The sequence below is a fragment of the Triturus cristatus genome, chromosome 4_2, assembly GCF_964204655.1.
Source record: "Triturus cristatus chromosome 4_2, aTriCri1.1, whole genome shotgun sequence".
NCBI lineage: Eukaryota > Metazoa > Chordata > Amphibia > Caudata > Salamandridae > Triturus > Triturus cristatus.
The window spans coordinates 958128819-958147201 of NC_140586.1; the positions used below are offsets into that span (position 1 = coordinate 958128819).

Below are 18383 nucleotides of genomic sequence, written 5' to 3' on the forward strand. Positions count from 1 at the left end.
TCGTTGTGGTGTGGGTCAGGGAGTCGACTCGGTCGTTCGTTTTTGACAAGTCCGCCCTCACAAGTCCCACATCCACCAGGACCGAGTCAATTTTTTGCGACAAGGTGTCAAAACGCTGGTCCACTGAGGCCTTCAGTTCAGCGATGGCGCCCATGACGTCCCGGAGGGTTAGATCCACTGGATGGGCGGGTGCCTCCGTCGGGCCCACCGGGGATGACCGCGCTGTCTCCGGAGAACCCTTTTGGAGCGTATAGCGGTCCATACTATTGGCCTGGTGCGCCGTACCACGGCGGGTCGTCTTCACCTTCGCCCGGTCGCCATCTTGTTTGGTGGCCATGCTGGCCCTTCCACCGTCGTGCCAAGATCTCCAAACGGGCCGTCACACCAGATCACGGGTGTCAAGGGGGCGACCACAAAGCTGCGGGTCGACCCACCGTCGGCGGGTCAGCTGGGCACCAGGACAAGGCCACACCACCGCACCCCGCTCCGCAGCCCGACCTCGCCAGAGAGCAAGGAGGGCGCAAAAGCGAAAGTGAAAGTGCGGGGCACGCGAGTCGCCCAGCCCCGCTCGCCGCTGTTATTCACCTTGTCCCCGGATCGCGCCACTACTCCAATCCGGGGGGCCGGCGAGGAGAAGGCCGCAACCTTCAGTCGATGTTCCCACCGGTGTTCCGGGTCCGATTCGAGCCCAAAAAACGGGTAATGCCTCAGCTCGGGTTCCCCGACACAGTCCCCTTAACAAGGACAGGATATTTCCAGGATTTATTCAGGAGGTCGCGGAGGTCCTCGGGAGCCTCGCACCTACGCGGCCATCTTGGTTGCGCGCTAGGCTCCTCCTCCTTATTTACTAACTTTAATGTTGTTTTGGTGCAACACTACTTATGCCAAATGCACTCTTCTTTGAGGAATGCAATTGCTTGACTCAGGCTACAAAAAGTAAGCTTAGTATTCTGCTTACATCAAGGCTGAAGGCCCGATAGTCTGACAATCCAGTTTCCTGCAGAGGCACAACAATTTTGAATAGAACAAAGCCTTCTTGATGATGATATAATGAGATTTATACAGTGCACAGATCCTCCAACGAATGCCCGGCACGGGATTCAAGGCTATCTACAAAACACAGATTGTCCTGTTGTGCTTGTGGAAAAAGCCATGTTTTTAATTTTTTATATGGATTGCTCAGCTATGGTACATAGAGCCAGAAGTTTATTCTAGGTGATTGGCCCAAGATAGGAAAAGGGCCTACCACCGGTTTTAGCCCAGCAGATTTTGGGAACTCTAGCCAACCGATCGAAGGATGGCTGTAGGTTTCTGGAAGGGATATAGTCACAAATCCTCTCTCTCAGATAGCCAGCTCTAGTATCGCAGAGTTTTATGAACAATGACCTTAGTCTTCTTCTTGAAAGTCAGACGTCTGTGGCACTATAACATTACTGGTGATGTGCACTATTTCACATTATTTCTGTAATTTTGCTTTAGAAATTAGAGTGGCTTACAGTGGGTAATTTCCCATTAAAAGGATTCAGAAAGACAGAGGTATTTTAATATTTCCAATATTCTTACCTCTGCAAAGACCTTCTTTTCTTTTCTCTGTTTCCTGGTCACTGCTCAGTTGTACATTTCTTTCTCTTTTTATGGTGAATAATTCACAATGCCTGGTACTGGAATCACCTAGTGTATAAATATAATATGATTTAAATTTTCTGGAAACAATGTCATTTCTTCTTTGATACCCTTACACTATGGGCCTCATTTCGATGAGGCTCGGAAAGCATCCTAACTGCAATCGGAGGCTATCTGTACCTCATAGTGGTTTTAAAACCGACAGCCTCATTACAATGGAGGTTGTCGGTTTTGAAACTGGCTGGACTTTCCGGCTGGCTGCTGACGGGCTCAAGGAGCCTGTCTGCCAGTTGGAACCGGCATGTAATCTCCATGGACGGCATTTTACACCGTCCGGATTAAGATGTCAGTTTCCCCAGGGTTGCCCTGCTGGGTTTTCTGACATGGAAACCCTGTCGGAAAGCGACTTTGGGGGCCACTAGCAGGGCCCCCTTCAGCTGCGGGTCCGGTTGGGGGCCAGTGCCCCCCGTTCATCCCTGCACCGCATGGCAGCCACCTTGAGGTGCCTGCCAGGCAGTGCAGGGATGAACACAAACTCCCTTTTCTGTATGTGAGCTTGTACTGTGGCCAGTTTCCGACCGCAGCTCAAGCTTCCATACAGAAAAGGGAGTTTGCAATCGCACCATGTGCGGTCGCATCAAAATTCAGCAGTAGGGACAGCTGATCGGAGGTTGGCCAGGCCCATATCCGCAAAGGAGTCCATCCAACTTCGAAATAAGACCCTATGCCTTTACTCACTCTACTTCTTTAAAGTGGTATCTTTAGTTTCACACCACTTCTATACAATTAAGTGATCTTGAGTTGGTGATAAATCACCTCAGTAGACCTTTGGTAACCAAAGGCATTCAGACATACAATAAGACAATCATGAAGATTCCTCTGTTGCAGCCTCATGATCACAGAAGGCATTCATACATGTAATAGGCACCCTCCTCTGTATACATTTAAAATCAGAAGAAATAAGGACATTCAATAGGAACTCGTCCCTTTGTACACCTCCAAGAGTTTTAACCACATATTGAGTTTGTCTTACCAGAATAATGTTACAAGAATATGTGATATCAAAAATATAGTCGACAGGAGTATCTTAGATAAGAATATCTTTTTTTAGTGTTTGTTTTTAATATCACTGTTAAAATTATTGTCATATATATATATATATATATATATATATATATATATATATATATATATATATTCACTGAAAAAACCATAGGTTTCACACACGTTATAGTTAGGAATTAGCATTTAAAAAACCTTGCAAATTCACTGAAAAAACCATGGGTTTCACACATGTTATAGTTAGCTGTACATTTTACTGATAAAAAACCAATGAAATTCCCCCGTTATAGTTACTGTAGGCAACTATAACTCACGCGACCGTAATCCTCTGCTGATGCTAATACTGTATTTAGACACTTATTTGCCCATGTCTTCTTCCATTAAATTTTAGCTATACATATATTACAAATATTTTTTTTTCATAAAGACACATATGTCATCAGCAGAGGATTACGGTCGCGTGAGTTATAGTTGCCTACAGTAACTATAACGGGGGAATTTCATTGGTTTTTTATCAGTAAAATGTACAGCTAACTATAACATGTGTGAAACCCATGGTTTTTTCAGTGAATTTGCAAGGTTTTTTAAATGCTAATTCCTAACTATAACGTGTGTGAAACCTATGGTTTTTTCAGTGAATTTGTACGGTTTTTTAAATGCTAACTTACTTTCGTGGCGTGCGCGCCCAGTTAACGCAGTTCGTTCCGTGCCACTTTACGCAGTTAGTGCCATGCACGCACCGCGTGCCCACATTATGCGGGATGGGCCATGTACGCACGATGCGCTTCGCGCACCGTGCGCACATGGGGGACATATTATGCGCATCGTTGTGAAATGTTTTGTTTATTATTTTCATTTGTTTAATATGCCATGCACAAATGGTGCAATTCGGGCACCATTTGCACATGGGGTGGGGAGAGTGTGGATAATTATTTTTTTTAAAACAAATTTTTACCGTACGCGTACGGTAAGCGTAATCGGCGATTTTTCGAAAAAAAAATAAAAAAATTTTTGGCCTTGGGGGTTGTTTGGGGGCTCGTATATCACTGCTGGGTGATTATTATCTCAATATACTGCCCCTTTACACATTTTTGGGCTTCATTTATGCTGCCCCACTCAGAGTGCGAGAGAGAAAATGGCGGCCGCCGCTTCCTGGTTTCGGCCGATTCGAATGTGTACTAAGATCTAAGAGCCAATCAGAATCGCGCTCGCGCACGTCACCGTACGCGTACGGTAAGCGCACCGTAAGCGCACCGTAAGCTGGCTCAGATATATATATTGATTTAAAGGCTATTTTCTCAGAATCTACTGAACAGATTTACACCAAACCTACAAAAGGCACTTCCTTGACCTGAGGACTACCTCTCTGCCAAATTTCAAGTAATTCTGTTCAGCCGTTCGGGCTGTAGCTGTGTCTAAAGGTCCTATGGAAAAATGCATGGGTAAAACGCGTTTTGGGACCCCCCTTTTATCACAGCCCCCGCTTGACGAATCCCCCCGAGACTTTCAGGGTAGGAGCGGAGCGTAGCGCCCCACCTATTTTGAAAAATTCGCGAGGATTCGTCGACCGGCGCAAAAGTTATTCAAAATAGAATGTTGCGGATTTCCTATGGAAACGTGGTCCTAACTATAACTACCTACTGGCGACCGCCAGTAGGTAATATATATATATATATATATATATATATATATATATATAGACATTTTTTAACAGATTTTAATACATATGCATGACAATTTTACACATAGCTATATTGTGATTATTTTGTACACAGGTTGTAAGTGCACTTTTTATTGCTTTCCATTTAATATATATATTTCAATATTTAACATGTTTCCTGGTAATTCTTCAAATAACATTTTATATGTACATTTAATATTGTAATATATTTTTCATATGTTGAAATAATATTTTTGAACAAATATGTTGAACATTCAATAAACATTTAGTAAGCATGTATATAATATATATCCTAATAACTAGTAGTATTAACAATAGATTTGTACTTTTACTACATATACATTTTTAAACAATTTTGTACATGTTATATCCATTTTGGAAAATTGTTTAATAGTTTTTTAAATATTTATTTATAACAAATACATTATTGTACTAGGGCCAGACGTACGACCATTGGAATTTGCAAGTCGCAAATTGCGAGTTGCAAAATCCAATGTACAACAGTGTCTGAGACACTGTATGCAATTCCCAATGTGGTCGCAAATTGCATGCCTCGTGAATATTAATGAGGCTGTCGCAATTTGGGACACCATTGGGAATGGGTAGCACTCCCAGGGATGATGGTTTGCTGGTGTCAGCAGACCATCATATCTGGGACTGCTTTTAAATAAAGCAGTTTGGGGGGCGTGGCCAAGATGGCGAGCGGGTAAGACATGTCCCGTTCGTCTCCCCGCTCCCGTCCGCCCGCCGAGCGGCACCCTGCGTTCCTGTTTTGCCAAGGAACCCTGATCGTCAGGGGGAAATAGCGTTAGCACACAGACGAGCTGCGGAACCAGTGGCGCTGCGGGAACCACCGGAAAATACCTCGATAGTCGCCGAGTGGAGTGGCCCAAAATGGCGGCACGGACCCCGACTGAGCAAAGGGGAGTGTTCGGAGGCAGGGTCGAGCCTGGAGCGGGCAGCGCTGTGGAGCCCCGAAGCCTAACTCCAAAACAGAGTGAGCTGAGTTGAGTTGAGGACGCATCCTGGCGAAGGTACACATGCCGGTGGGTCGCGCGTCAGATGAGGCTTCAGCGGTGCAGACGTAGGGAAGTCGCAGCGCGTGACCGCACAGACAGACTGAGCTGCACCGCGCCTCACCAGAGAACGAAGGTAGGAGGCGACGGCGCTCGGGCAGCCGCATGTGAGGAGCAAAGGAGAGAGATTTTTCGCCTGGTGACAGACGGCAGAAGCACAACGTGACGAGGGGGCCCGATCGCCGTGGAGCACAACAGAGTGGGGAAACGCCCTGCTTGGGATCCGCTTCCCTCAGCCAAGTGTGGAGATAGCCCAAGAGGAGGTCGGACCAGGACAGTGGAAGAGAGGGGCCCCAAGACTGCTGCAGGGGAGTATGCAATGAAAGCACACATCGCACGGGCACCAGAGAAGCAGGCCGGCTACATGTTCAATGCCACATGTGACAGCGTGGAATGTGCAAGATTTTGGCGGCTGCATAACGTAGGCCCCTAGCGAAGGATACCACAGAGGTTAGTGATTGGGTCGTGACAGCGCGTATTAGCAGGGAACCTGGACGCCCACATAGCTCCACTGCCCTACACCGAAGATCATCCACTAAGCCCATAGATCCAGAGACTAGAGAAGCTGAGCTATCCTGCGGAGAAGGAGGAGGGGCAAGGAGAACCTGGTTCCACAGTCTGTATGGATGCCCACTTTGACTGCGGGGAGATTTGTGAGCAGAGGCGGTAATCCCGAGGCAATAAAGTATTAGAGGACGAGCAGAGAGAAGGTGACTGGTGGGGCACTTTGCGGGAATGGACAAGCTAGAAGCAAAGACCCTACACTCATTCACCGGAAGTGTATTCCACTACCGAACCGTCGATCTAGCCACACTGATCTTAGATCAACAATGTCTACAACACGTGGCAAAAAGGATAGAAACGTGAAAGACATGTTTACCAAGATGACCAGGGCATGCGGAGGAGATGGGAGAGAATCGCCAACCGCGACAGGAGGGAAAGAAATGGAAAACGCAGAGGAACCGGTCACGCGCACCTTCTTGGAATATCTGTTCACCACCCTCCGAGAAGATCTACAGGCCCTCAGAGATGACTTTTCATAAGAGATTAAAGAAGTGTGACAAGACCTGGACGCAGTGGGGGAAAGAGTCGCTACCATGGAGGATCATGAGTGGGCCCGGGATGAAGAAGTGGAACAGTTGCAGCAAGAGGTACTTCGCCTCCGGGCCCAGCAGATAGATATCCAAGCCCATGCAGAAGATTTGGAGAATCGTTCCCGAAGAAATAACATATGAGTCAAGGACGTGCCTTCTAAAGAAGAGGGAACGGATAATCCTCGGTACCTCCAAGGCCTTTTCAGACACATCCTGCAAGAGCCTCAGGATTTTGAAATTAAAATAGACAGAGCACACAGGGTAGGCCTGCAAAGGAAAGCAAAAACCAAAGGAAATGATGGACGGAGTGTTGAACATTGCATGCACTCACCCCCAGTCAACTGATCTGGGTTTAATCCATCACCGTTCTTTAGCCCACTCTGCCACCCCAGTTCAGACATGGCCATATGCAAATCAGTCTGACCCTGTGCCTCATGGGAACAGTCCAGCCCGAACTGCCAAGCCATGTCTTCCCTGGACCGGAAACAAGCTTCCTAGGACCGGTTTCTGCAAAGGAAAGCACCAGCACCTTCCCCCAATATCTTGGCATACCTACCAGATGTTCAGTTAAAAGAACGGATACTAAAGAAAGCACGAGACGCTCAACCACTGACGTACCAGGGCCATACCATTGCCCTTACCAAGACCTAGCCACAATTACACTACAGAAACTGCGAGATTTCCGGACAGTTACGACTGATCTCCGTAATCAAGGCTTCACGTATTTATGGGGTCACTCCTTTCGACTTATCTTCAGGTGGGATGACAAGTTGCATCAAATCCGGTCTTTACAAGGAGCATGTCGCATCCTTGGGATCGAGAACCCCCAACGGGAAGACTTGTAGAGAGGGGACAAAAAAAAAAATCACAAAAACAGCGATGGAGGCAAGCCCGGGGAGGCAGACTTTCAGAAATTACGTTGAAACCTGACTCGGAGACAATCACACAGAAGAGACAGGCCATCCTGGATTCCCTGTCCAACGAGGCCTGCTCCAAAGTAGGCGTTTGAACTGATGCAGGGGTCAGATAGGTGAGCAATGCTGTGCCGGGTGGGCGGCGAGCAGAACTCCAGGGAGCAGGGGGGAATTTGTTGGCCACAATATGCACCCTACAAACTGGATTACCAAGGGTACGCGGACTAGCTCTGCGGATCCTGGACTATTTTGGGGTATATTGACTTTTGTTCTAGTTGGGGTTAGGGAAGGTGAGGGGGGAAACCGGTATTGAGGGACTTAGAGCCTAGCGGTATTCATGCATGAGGTTACAGAACAAGATGGCAGAGGGAGCGAGCAAGAAGAGGGGGGCAATGGGTTACGACTTGGGGCCCAGATGAGCATTGAAGGCAAACACCTGAAATGTCAAGTGAGGTAGTGAAACTCCTCACACTTAATGTAAAGGGGCTCAATAATCCCATTAAAAGAAGAGCGATTCTCTCCTACTTAGAAAACTCAGCGGCCGACGTGCGCCTCCTACAGGAGATGCACTTATTTCCTAAAGATTGGCATTGACTGCGCTCTAGGGCGTTCCCCCAGCAGTTCTTCTCCTCAACCGTAGAAAAGAAAGCGGGAGTTGCCATCCTGATTGCCAAACATTGCAAGGAGATGTGAAAGATAAAGTGGCTGAGATAAAAGGGAGGCTTTTGGCGTACACAATCCAATTAGGCAACCAAATCATGGTCCTAGGCTCTATATATGCCCACAACACAGGGCAGGAAGGTTTCCTGAGAGCGGCAATAGCGGAGATCATGGTTACACAAAAATCGTATGACGTTGGTTGGTGGGGACCTGAATTTGGTTATAGATACGGACAAGGACAGGTCTAAGGCTAGCTTCAATCAGAAGGGGGAGTTATCGAAGGAAGGGAAGAAATGGTTACAGGAAATGGGCTTGGTGGACCTATGGAGGGAGGCCCATCCCCACGCAGTACAATATTCATTCTTCTCACATGCCCACTTATACAGAATGAGGTGATACTCTATATACCGGATAGTAATGCTATATCATGGAATATAGCAGGACTGGCCGATAAGTTTCATGACCCCACATGGCAGCAGTTTGTCAGGCAATTCTCTGTCATTTGCTTCCAGGAAACATGGCTGGTGGAATGTAACCAGTTTTTGGAGGGCTTTTTTTTTTTTTGAAACCGTTTATTACAAAACTCAAAAAATATACAAAGATGGGCCTACAACCTTCCGGCCGGCCGCTAGCAGACAAAAGGAGCATATGATACACATTGTAGAGCGTGTATTGCGGCTGAGGAAGATGCACAGGAGTTAGCAGCGTTGATAGCCACACCACTGTACGGTTTCATTTTAAACTGAAAGAACAACCAGAAAAACAAACCCACAAGGCAATCCACAATCAGAAATAGCAGCATGTGCTCCCCTGAGAGGGGGACCCTACCAGTCCATAGGAGTATCAAGAAGGGGAAGAGATCAGGACTAGGGCTGGGTAAACTCAATGCCCGGAACAAGGAAGATGGGTCGGCTAAGGGGATGGGGCCGGCGACTGATCGGGCAATAACGGCGGAGCACAGATTCCCCCGCGGTAGGCGTTCCAGGGGCCCCATACTTTCACCCATGTCCCAGGCTTACCTCTCGCTTTGGAGGGCTTTAAAGCTTTTTTTGTCCCTGCCTCTCCATCACTTAGCGGCAGAGCAAAGGGCGGATTGGTTACTTATATCTCCTTGCCATGTACGGATTCACCCTTTTTTCAGCCAAGCTATTACCCTCAAGAAGGGGAACAATATTACGGGCAGGGGGAATGTAAGATTACCCAGTTGGGCCACTACCTAAGGAAGTTCTGTGGAAACACATTGCACTCATTAATGGTGACTTTAACACTCATCCATGTGGCGACCCAAAGCTTACAATAATGTCTGAGCTGGATTGCCACAGAATGGGGGGGTTCCATGTTGAGCATTCCAACCAGGGGGACGAATTGAATAAACTAATTAATGAATTGGACCTATTGACATTAATATCACTCGTGGCTCCTAATAGTAAAGCTTTGATTCCCACTTTTAAAGGGAGAGGCGGAGCGTCTTTTATCGACTATATTTTAATTTCTTCTACCATCCAGTCCGCATTTCAAGGGTTCACTATTAGGGACAGAGCTTACAGTGACCATAATCCCCTATGTGTGTACCTGAGCGGTCCACTATTTTCTAGAAAACGTAGGGGGAGGTCTCAGATGTTTTTTACAGGGAAGTGAGAGATTCTTGCGCCGCTGAACTTGCTCTCTGTGCCCTGCCGGATAGTTTACCAAGGGATGTCCTTAGCGCCTTCTAAGTTATTTTTCTTAGGGTAGGGGAACTCTTAAGTGCACCAGCACGTACAGTACCCAATTCAACCCCAAGATGGTTTGACTCTTCCTGCACCCAGGCAGCACGAAGGCTGAAAGAGGCCTTGAAAGCTATCCGGAGAAATCAACAACTCATACGCTCTTGTCGCCTAGTATACAAACAGGTTTTAGCTACCCGCAAGGGAGCTCTTAAGGAGAGGGCATGGAAGGAGCTGTTAGAGTCTAGCACTCTAAGGAACATTTAAAAATTCTGGGGCATCATCAGCAGACCCTTGTTTGCTTTAGATACAGGCAGTGATATAGCCTCCCATATTACAACGGAAGAATGGGTGGCCCATTTTCAGTCTATGTTTAAGGGGTCCACGGCCCTCCCTGAACAGCCACCGTGGGAAACCAAAACTGATAGTTTGGTCTTCGAGCAGACAGAGGTGGAGGCGTGGATCGCCGGTTTAACATATAATAAGACTCCGGGCCTGGATGGAATCCCGCCGGACCTCGATAAATCAGACCTACATTTTTGGGCACCAATCCTTACGGCCGTACTCAATGCGGCAGCCAGGGATGGCTGCTCTGAATCTTGGGCTATTTCTACCATTGTGCCAGTGTTCAAAAAGGGGGATCGCAACATCTCGTTTTGCTATCAACCGATCTCCCTCATCGACTCAATAGTAAAGGTGGTGGGAGGTGTATTATTGCAAAGATTATCCTACTGGGCTGTGGAGCATAACATCATCTCTGATATCCAATTCGGGTTTCGCCCGGGACGGTCGACAGTGGCCCAATGTTTGAACCTCTACCTGATCCTTGGCAAGTATACGATGGCCCGCCCAGGTACGATCTACATGGCCTTCATGGACCTTTCGTCCGCGTTTGACTGTGTTAACCGGGTCAAACTGTGGCAGTCCATGAGGGCCATGGGGGTGGAGGCCAATATCGTGGACTTCCTAATGGATCTGCATAGAGAAACAAAGGCGAACGTTAGATTTGCCCAAGATCTTCGGGTTTCTAGGGATTTTAAAATCGGAAGGGGGGGTACGCCAAGATTGCATTCTGGCCCCCTTCCTGTTCAATCTTTACATTAACGAGCTCGAGGGAGCCTTGGTTGCAACAGGGGCTGATTATCCGCATATAGGGCGACGGGATCTCCCGGTCCTACTATATGCGGACGATGCGGTCCTTATAGCCAGAACAGCCAGGGGACTCCAATCCTTACCGGACTCTTTTCTGTCCTTCATGGGGTCCCGCGATCTGGCAATCAACAACGCCAAATCTTACATCATGCAGGTAGGGGCTCGGCCCTCGAAAAAGTATTCTTTCACGGTGGGCCCTGAGAAGGTTCCCCCCTACGAGAGTGTTTCAATACCTGGGGGTCTTGCTGGATGACCGCATAAAGTGGGGGGCCCCTTATCCAGAAGAAAAAAGGGGAGTTTACACAAATAACCACCACTATTTTCAACTTTGCTGCCAAGATGGGCAGGTGCCCAATTGCAGCCATGTTGAAAATCTATCAGCCAAAGGTGTAGCAACTGCCTGTTATGGCAGCGAGATCTGGGGATACACCACCATTGATGCACTGCAGATAGTTGAGAACAACTGCTTAAAACGCTTGCTGGGTGTGCCAAAAAGTCTATCAAATCTGGGAGTTCATGAGGAACTGGGGGACACTCTGGCACTGCATCCCCTGGTGTTCTGGCTTAAGTGTTGGTTAAATAAGGAACTGGAGCTTACCCAGCAGATCATAACTGACTGCATGAGCCTTGACCATATGTCTCGTAACCCATGGTTGAAATACATTGGTAGTTGTTTTTTTGCGCTGGGCCGCCCTGACCTCTTTTTAAAACCTTCTGTTATTGTAAAAAAGGATGTGGAACTGGTCAAGAAACCTTTCAGCTGTATCAGGAAGCTAGAAAGAGATGAGCTGGAACTACGAAAACCCAGTGTTCGCAAATTTCTGGCCCTTAAAACTAATCCATCAACCGAGCCATATCTTTTGGGAACATTGACTACTTATGAGTGGTTTTTATTGTCTAGGTTCCGCTTTGATCTCTCCATTTGTTACTTGCCGTTCCAAAAGGGTGTAGCAGAGGACAGGTGTTAGCACCCTGTGGCTGCGACCGAGTGTCTCCACAGGACTTGCTGCATTTTTTGTTCCTCTGCAAATTTTATAATATACCACGGAGACACTTTTTGTTCCCCTTTTAAAGAGGCTGAATTTTAACCTGGTCCGCCCAGCTCTTATGTGTTTGCAGATGCTTGAACCAGACTATTTTTTTTATTGTGGGATATTTGAAATCAGCAGTGAGAACAAGGGCGTGTTTTGAATTTTAGTCACATTAGAGGGAGAAGGTATCCCTTGTTACAAATTACGGTCTATGTGTTTTGTATTGTACATTATTTATTGATATGAATTGTAAATCTCTCTTTTTAACTATATGTAACCACCTGTTTTTAGGTCTCGCCTGACCCAGCGCATGCGCTGGTCTGGCGAGACTTATTGAGAGGGCTCCAAAAAGTGCTACCAGGCCAGCCTAGAGCTACAGTGCATGTGCGCGAGTGCGCGCGCCGCGCTTTACCGCAATTACTTTCACTTTCGCGGCCGCAGGGCCGCTTTGATGTTTGATTGTGATACCGATCGCGATCACTTTAACTTTCGCGGCCCCACGGCCGCTTTGCATAGCCAATAGGTCTCGCTTTTGGGACCTTATAAGTATTTAGTTATGCAACTGTTGCATGGCTAAACACTTTTAAGGTCCCAAGGGCGAGACCTATTGGCTATGCCAATGCTTGTTATCTCTTGTCATAATTCGCAAAATCTTTAAGAATCAGTTTTAATGAGGTGTGGACAGGTCGTAACTTTTATGGTTTTTATTGAAAAACCGAATAAAGTTGTTTTTTGATTTGATTTGAACTAGGTTATATTTTTTCCAAGAGTCATTTTTTTATTTCCTTTTATTTTTCAGTTTTAAAGCTGTTTTCAATTTCAATGTAATTTATTTATGATTCGGAACTCAAATGAGTTCCACAAAAAAAGTTACAAAAAGAAGAACATTTACAGTGTATCACATCATACTGTTCAAAATAGCAGAATAAAATACCGTTGTGGACATAGCAATTGCAATTTCTCTATACAATTAAAGGTGAAAAGACAATATATATGAAAAATGCAAAAAATGACTTCAAATAATCATGCAACCTAATGATGAAAGTGCAAGTGCACATATATAGTAACCTTTACACAACCGATTGTGTAATTGTGCTAAACTGCATTAATACTTTGTCCCTTAATTAAAATTCCAACATCCTCCTTTATACAATTTAAGTACCCTAGGTATCGATATATGATGCGGAAAATATGCTACACAACAGGGACCATGTTTGGCCTATCAGAACTAAACATATTGTTGGGGGCAGACAGATAGCACTTGATTTTACATCTTGCCCTAGGTTCCAGTTTAAAACGTGGAAAATGTACTACCCATTACGGACCGTGTTTGGCCTACCAGTACTAAGCACAGCGTTATACATGTCTCAAAAAAAAAATCTTTGAAAATTGTTTCATAAAGCAAAGAACTTTAAAACATACTAAATCAGAGGGAGGGGCTAATAGACAACTTTGGGCCTCCTCTGCGGTGATGAAGTTATACTTTGAAGATACAGGTTTTAATAAACACAGTCGCAGTGCTTGCAGCGCGGGACAAACACATGATACAGGATTTAGATCTTGCACCTAATCTCCACATAGATCACAGTCTATTCCAAGTAAGTAACCCCCCCCCCTCCCCAGGCCCATGTTATAATTCGCAAAGGGAGCAGCAGGTTCATCCCTAACACCAAAATAGTTCTACGCACTCCATGGGGGAGGTTCCATACAACATACGATTGGGGTTTTGTATACATACAGCACCCCACTATTATGTCATTTCTGGAGTGCCCTGAACACAGAAATATATCTCTCTTGTGACTGACTTTGTTAATCATTTTTTAGATTAGAGTTTTCAATGCAGACTTTGGGTGAGAACATGTACCACTACGCTCAATTTCAAATAACTCCAAGGCTTTCTCATAATTTCTAAAAACAACGCTTTTCCCGTTCAAGCGACAAACATTTCTTGTCTTAGAGCAGTCCGAATTGAACTTACATCATTTTCCAACAAAAGGAGCTTTCCTTTAATTGCAATTTTTTGATGGCTTTGACTATGGTTTATTCTATTGACATGATGTTTTACCTGTTTGATTTTATTTATATTTTTTGTCGAATTTTGTATTCAGTTAAGGAAGATCGTGGACATCAACTTCAAAACTGTAACTTATATTTTTATTCGGTGAGAAATATTTGCTTGATGGACAGTGTTTTATTTTGTTGTGTTTAATCAATTGCTTTGCATTTTATTTATGACTAATTAAATGTTGGTTTTTATTTATTATTTTGTGCCGTACGTTAGCTTCTATTATATGTCTATTCATTTTATTTTTACTTAGCAGTATAACTAGGGTTTGTCTTAAATATTATAATTTAGACTGATTAGTATAAATAATAGAAAGACAAAGATTTTTAGTTTGTTAGTTATTTAAGGTTTTTTTAGTTTTCGTTGGAGTGTTCATATTTTTCCAGCGGTGTTGCTGCTTTGAATTCGAAGTGGTTTAGGACATTGTTATTGTTGTAATGCAAAGCTAAGTGACTGATAACATCTCAGTGAATACAGTCATTCTAGGCTTGTCATTATATTCTGAGTTGCCTTGGAAACTTGGAATTCCAAGGTAGAGACTTTAAGCTGGTCTGCCTGGGATCGGTTGTATGTACCTTCTTTTCGTCAAATAAATCTATTTAACCACATGCCTGTGTGGTCTTAAAACTGGTGATGAGGATCGGATGCCATGAGATGAGCTCAAGAGGTACCGACCCCATCAAGTTCCTCAAGAGAGAGTAGCAGGGAGACTGGCACAGAAAGACGCTTCGTTAAGTTCAAGGACGACCTGTTTCCTGGGTGATAAACTGATATCATCACCCTCTTCATATTTAGGGACAATCCCTTTAGGGATTTTAGGATCATAAGATTGCCCTTTAACCTTATTTAGTAAATTGCTGCTACCATTGATGGATGCTAAGCCCATCTCTGCTCTCTCTTTCTCTAGAGCCAGGAGTCTAGTTTCTAGATCCAATCTCTTGGTCAACCTTACTAAAAGGTTGTCCTCCTCATTGAGGCTGTCCGCAATGTCCTCAGAAGTACCTGACCCACCTGTGTGGGCTCTGGGTACTGTGAGTTGTATTCTTGGATTGAGGGGCACTTGGGCCTTCTCTCCCTAAGAAGTGGTGGAAGGAAGGGGGTTGGAAGGTACCCCCATCCACTGCATCTTTTTCTCCCTCTGAGAGGTCTTCACCATTCTCAGAGGGATGGTCCTTAGCATGCCCTGCCATCAGCTCCTGGAGCTTTTGTTTGGAGGGAAGGGTTCCCGTAATTATATTTTTAAGCTTGCATAGAGACCTTAACTCCCTAACATCTAAGTGGAGATGAGGGGTGAGGTCCAGCTCCTCAACCTGGTCCTCTATGCCATTGTGGTTTTCTTCACTAACAGCTGGGTTCTTCTTAAGAGACATTGCTAAAAAAAAAAAAAACTTCTAACCCCTCTTATTCCTAACTAAAGTGATCTTTTATTTTTCTAAAATTTTAAAGGGACTTAAACAAGACCCTAACAAGACTTTTAGCAATTTGGAAACATTTTGTAAAATAAAAAAATCATAAATCATAAGCAATTTAAGAGTTCTGTCGTGTGATCAGGTGGTAACCAAGTTAGTCCAACAATGCAAAGTTGGATATCCCCCCGCAGTCACCAATGTAGGAAGTTTGCTCTGTATATACTATACCAAAGTGAGGTATAGTGTGCACAGAGTCCAATGGAATCCCACAGGTAGGCAGAGGTAAAAGTAGCTAGCACCTTACTCTCTATTTGTGGTAGTGTGGGCGAGCAGTAAGGCTTTATCAGAGGATAACCATTTGTTGTACAAACTAAATGAGCAAATGATGTCACAAACTCAAAGACTGAACTTAGACCAATGTTGTTTGTATAATTACTGTTCAGAATACTTTTCAGTTACTTTTTAAGTAACGTTTTCTACTCAGTGTGATATGCCTAGATATTACACTGGGACATTTCCTAGAGAAAAGGTAAGTAAAATCAGGTTTGCACTGTTGTTGCTGTCCAGACTGAAGGCCCTGCCCACGCTGGAATCGCTGAGAGGTATAACACCGTTGGAAAGGGCGGAAATTCCTACGCTGCTCCTTAGGCTTCTCCAAGCCAACAGCTTTGAGGGTCTCCATCTCCTCGTCCGCATGGGAATCAAAGAGGGTGGTACCCGAGAATGGAAGGTTCGCGATACGCTGTTAAGCATCTGGTTTTAAAGAGGTGAGACGCAACCAGGAGAGTAACGCCATGGCAATACTCGTGGGCTGCAAGGAGAGAGGTGTCCGCTGCCGCGCTGATAATCTGATTTGAGACCATCAGCCCCTCGTTGAGTACCTCCTGGAAATCCTCCCGTTTGTCCCTAGGTAGGAAGTCTAGGAACTGGTGAAGAGACTGCCACAAGGAACGGTCGTAACGGCCCAGCAGGCCAGTAGAGCTGGCCGCCTTCATTGATGCTGCTGCAGACTTTTCTCCCCCGAGAGTCAAGCTTACGGCTTTCCTTGTCCGGAGGGAATGTGGACGAGGGGGCCATAGCATGCTGCTCCTTTGCTGCCACCACGATCACTGAATCCGGGGGGGGGGGGGGGGGGGTCGGCCCGAAGAAATGCAGGGTCAGAGTCTGGGGGACGGTATTTCTTTTGGAGCCTCAAAGGCGCAGATTTTTCCAAGGAAGGTGTAAGGAATAACTCCATCGCCGGTTCCTCCAATCCGGGTACCAAGGGAAGCAGAGGGCGAGAGGCTTGCCTCTGCTGCAGCGTCTCAAAAATCACCGACGTAGTGCGAGTAGGCACAGACAACGCAATGCCCAGTTTTGCCGCTACCCTCACAAGAATCTCCTGGAATGTGGCAATGTCATCAACAGGTGACACTCTCAGAGGTGGCGAATCCGATAATGTGGGAGAGTATCTTCCCTCACTAGTGGATGCTGTGTCCCCAGTATATCGAGAACGAGATCTCTTGTGACGACGGCGCCGGTGAGACCTTGTAGAAGAATGGTGCCGGCTGTGAGAGCGATGTCTTGGCCGTGACCGTGACCTTGCCCTTCTAGGTTCTGCAGGTAGCTGAGACGGAGGAGAAGGAGGAGGAGGAGTTTTAGGAGGAGGAGTAGGAGTCCTGGGCCGTGGAGGCGGTGACTGACTAGGAGCCACAGGCTGACCAGGAGCAGGTTCCAGTGTCCTAGTTGGAGAATAGGTCCAGGACTACTCCGAGTCCGAGGTTGATACCACCCTTATCGGTTTGCGGGCTGACCTTGAAGAGGGAGCCCTGGATGTAGTGCCCTCGACGGCGAGCGCCAACGTCATTGTGACCTAAAACTTGCTGTTGACGTTGAAAGGCTGACCACAGAGGGAGACTTGTCTCTCGACGTCAAACTACGATGATACCTCCTCAACGTCGACCTTCTTCTCGACGTCGAACGTCTCGTCGACGTCGATGGTGAGGGCGGTGTCGCCTCGACGGCGAGCGCCGATATCTTCTTGACCCAGATCAACGGCAATGGTGTGTCGACGTTGACCGGGATGTCCTCGGTGTCGACCTCACCCGAGGCCTCGACGTCCGTCCCCTCGACGTTGATCTTCGACGTCGCTTCGACCCAGAGCCCTGAGTCGATGGGGAGCATATCGTCGTCATACCTGGTCTCGACGTCGATGTTGTTGCCTTCGACGTCGACCGGGACTGGCGTCGTTTTTGAGCCTTCTTTCGACTGGGGACCCCCCACAGAGGCCGACGAATGGGTCTTGGAGGAGGACTTGCTCTCTCCTTGCCCAGATGTCCCACCTGCAGCCTGTTGTCTTCTCTGCTCCAGGCCTTGAAGACGAATCTTCTCCCTGTCACGCAGGGTCCTCCTGGAGAAGGATTTATAGATGACGCAGGATTAAGGAACACAAACTCTGTGGGCGTCCGAATTGGCCTTCTTCCTGCCACATTAAGGGCACTTGTCGAATAAAGATGGCATTTTGACAAGAAAAATGTGGGCTAACTGCCCAAAAAAGACAGCAGAAGGAAGGAAAAGGCCAAAGACGTCGAGTAAAACACTCAAACTAACTTTTGTAAGCTTAATTATTGAAAAATATACCACTCATGGTAGAGCTCAATGCTCCAGGGTCCTGCTAGCAGAAGCCGGAAAAAAGAACTGAATGTAATTAGCCTTTGGCTGTGCATCATGGGATACCGACGGTCTCTGGAAGGATTCTTAAAGGCACAGTATCCATTTACAGACACATAATGGCAGCCTATGTGGCTTGTCTGTCCAACCCTTCACCTCTATCATGAAAAAAAAGGATCTTTGTGAAGGGGAGTTTCTCTATGGGTGAAACTCAGTAAAATAGTTAAATTTAACTTTACCTGGCTATCTTTTTCACTTCAG

At 46.2% G+C, this 18383-nt stretch overlaps 1 protein-coding gene across 2 annotated transcripts in view; it reads right to left on the reverse strand.

The window, feature by feature from the left end:
- LOC146839113 (uncharacterized) overlaps positions 1–18383 on the reverse strand; it is a 217371-nt gene that overhangs the window by 163507 nt on the left and 35481 nt on the right. For both annotated transcript variants that reach the window (XM_085603105.1, XM_085603104.1), the window contains exon 4: positions 1564–1671. In XM_085603105.1, coding sequence (XP_085459231.1) covers positions 1564–1671 — 108 coding nt within the window. The remainder of the gene's footprint in view (positions 1–1563; positions 1672–18383) is intronic.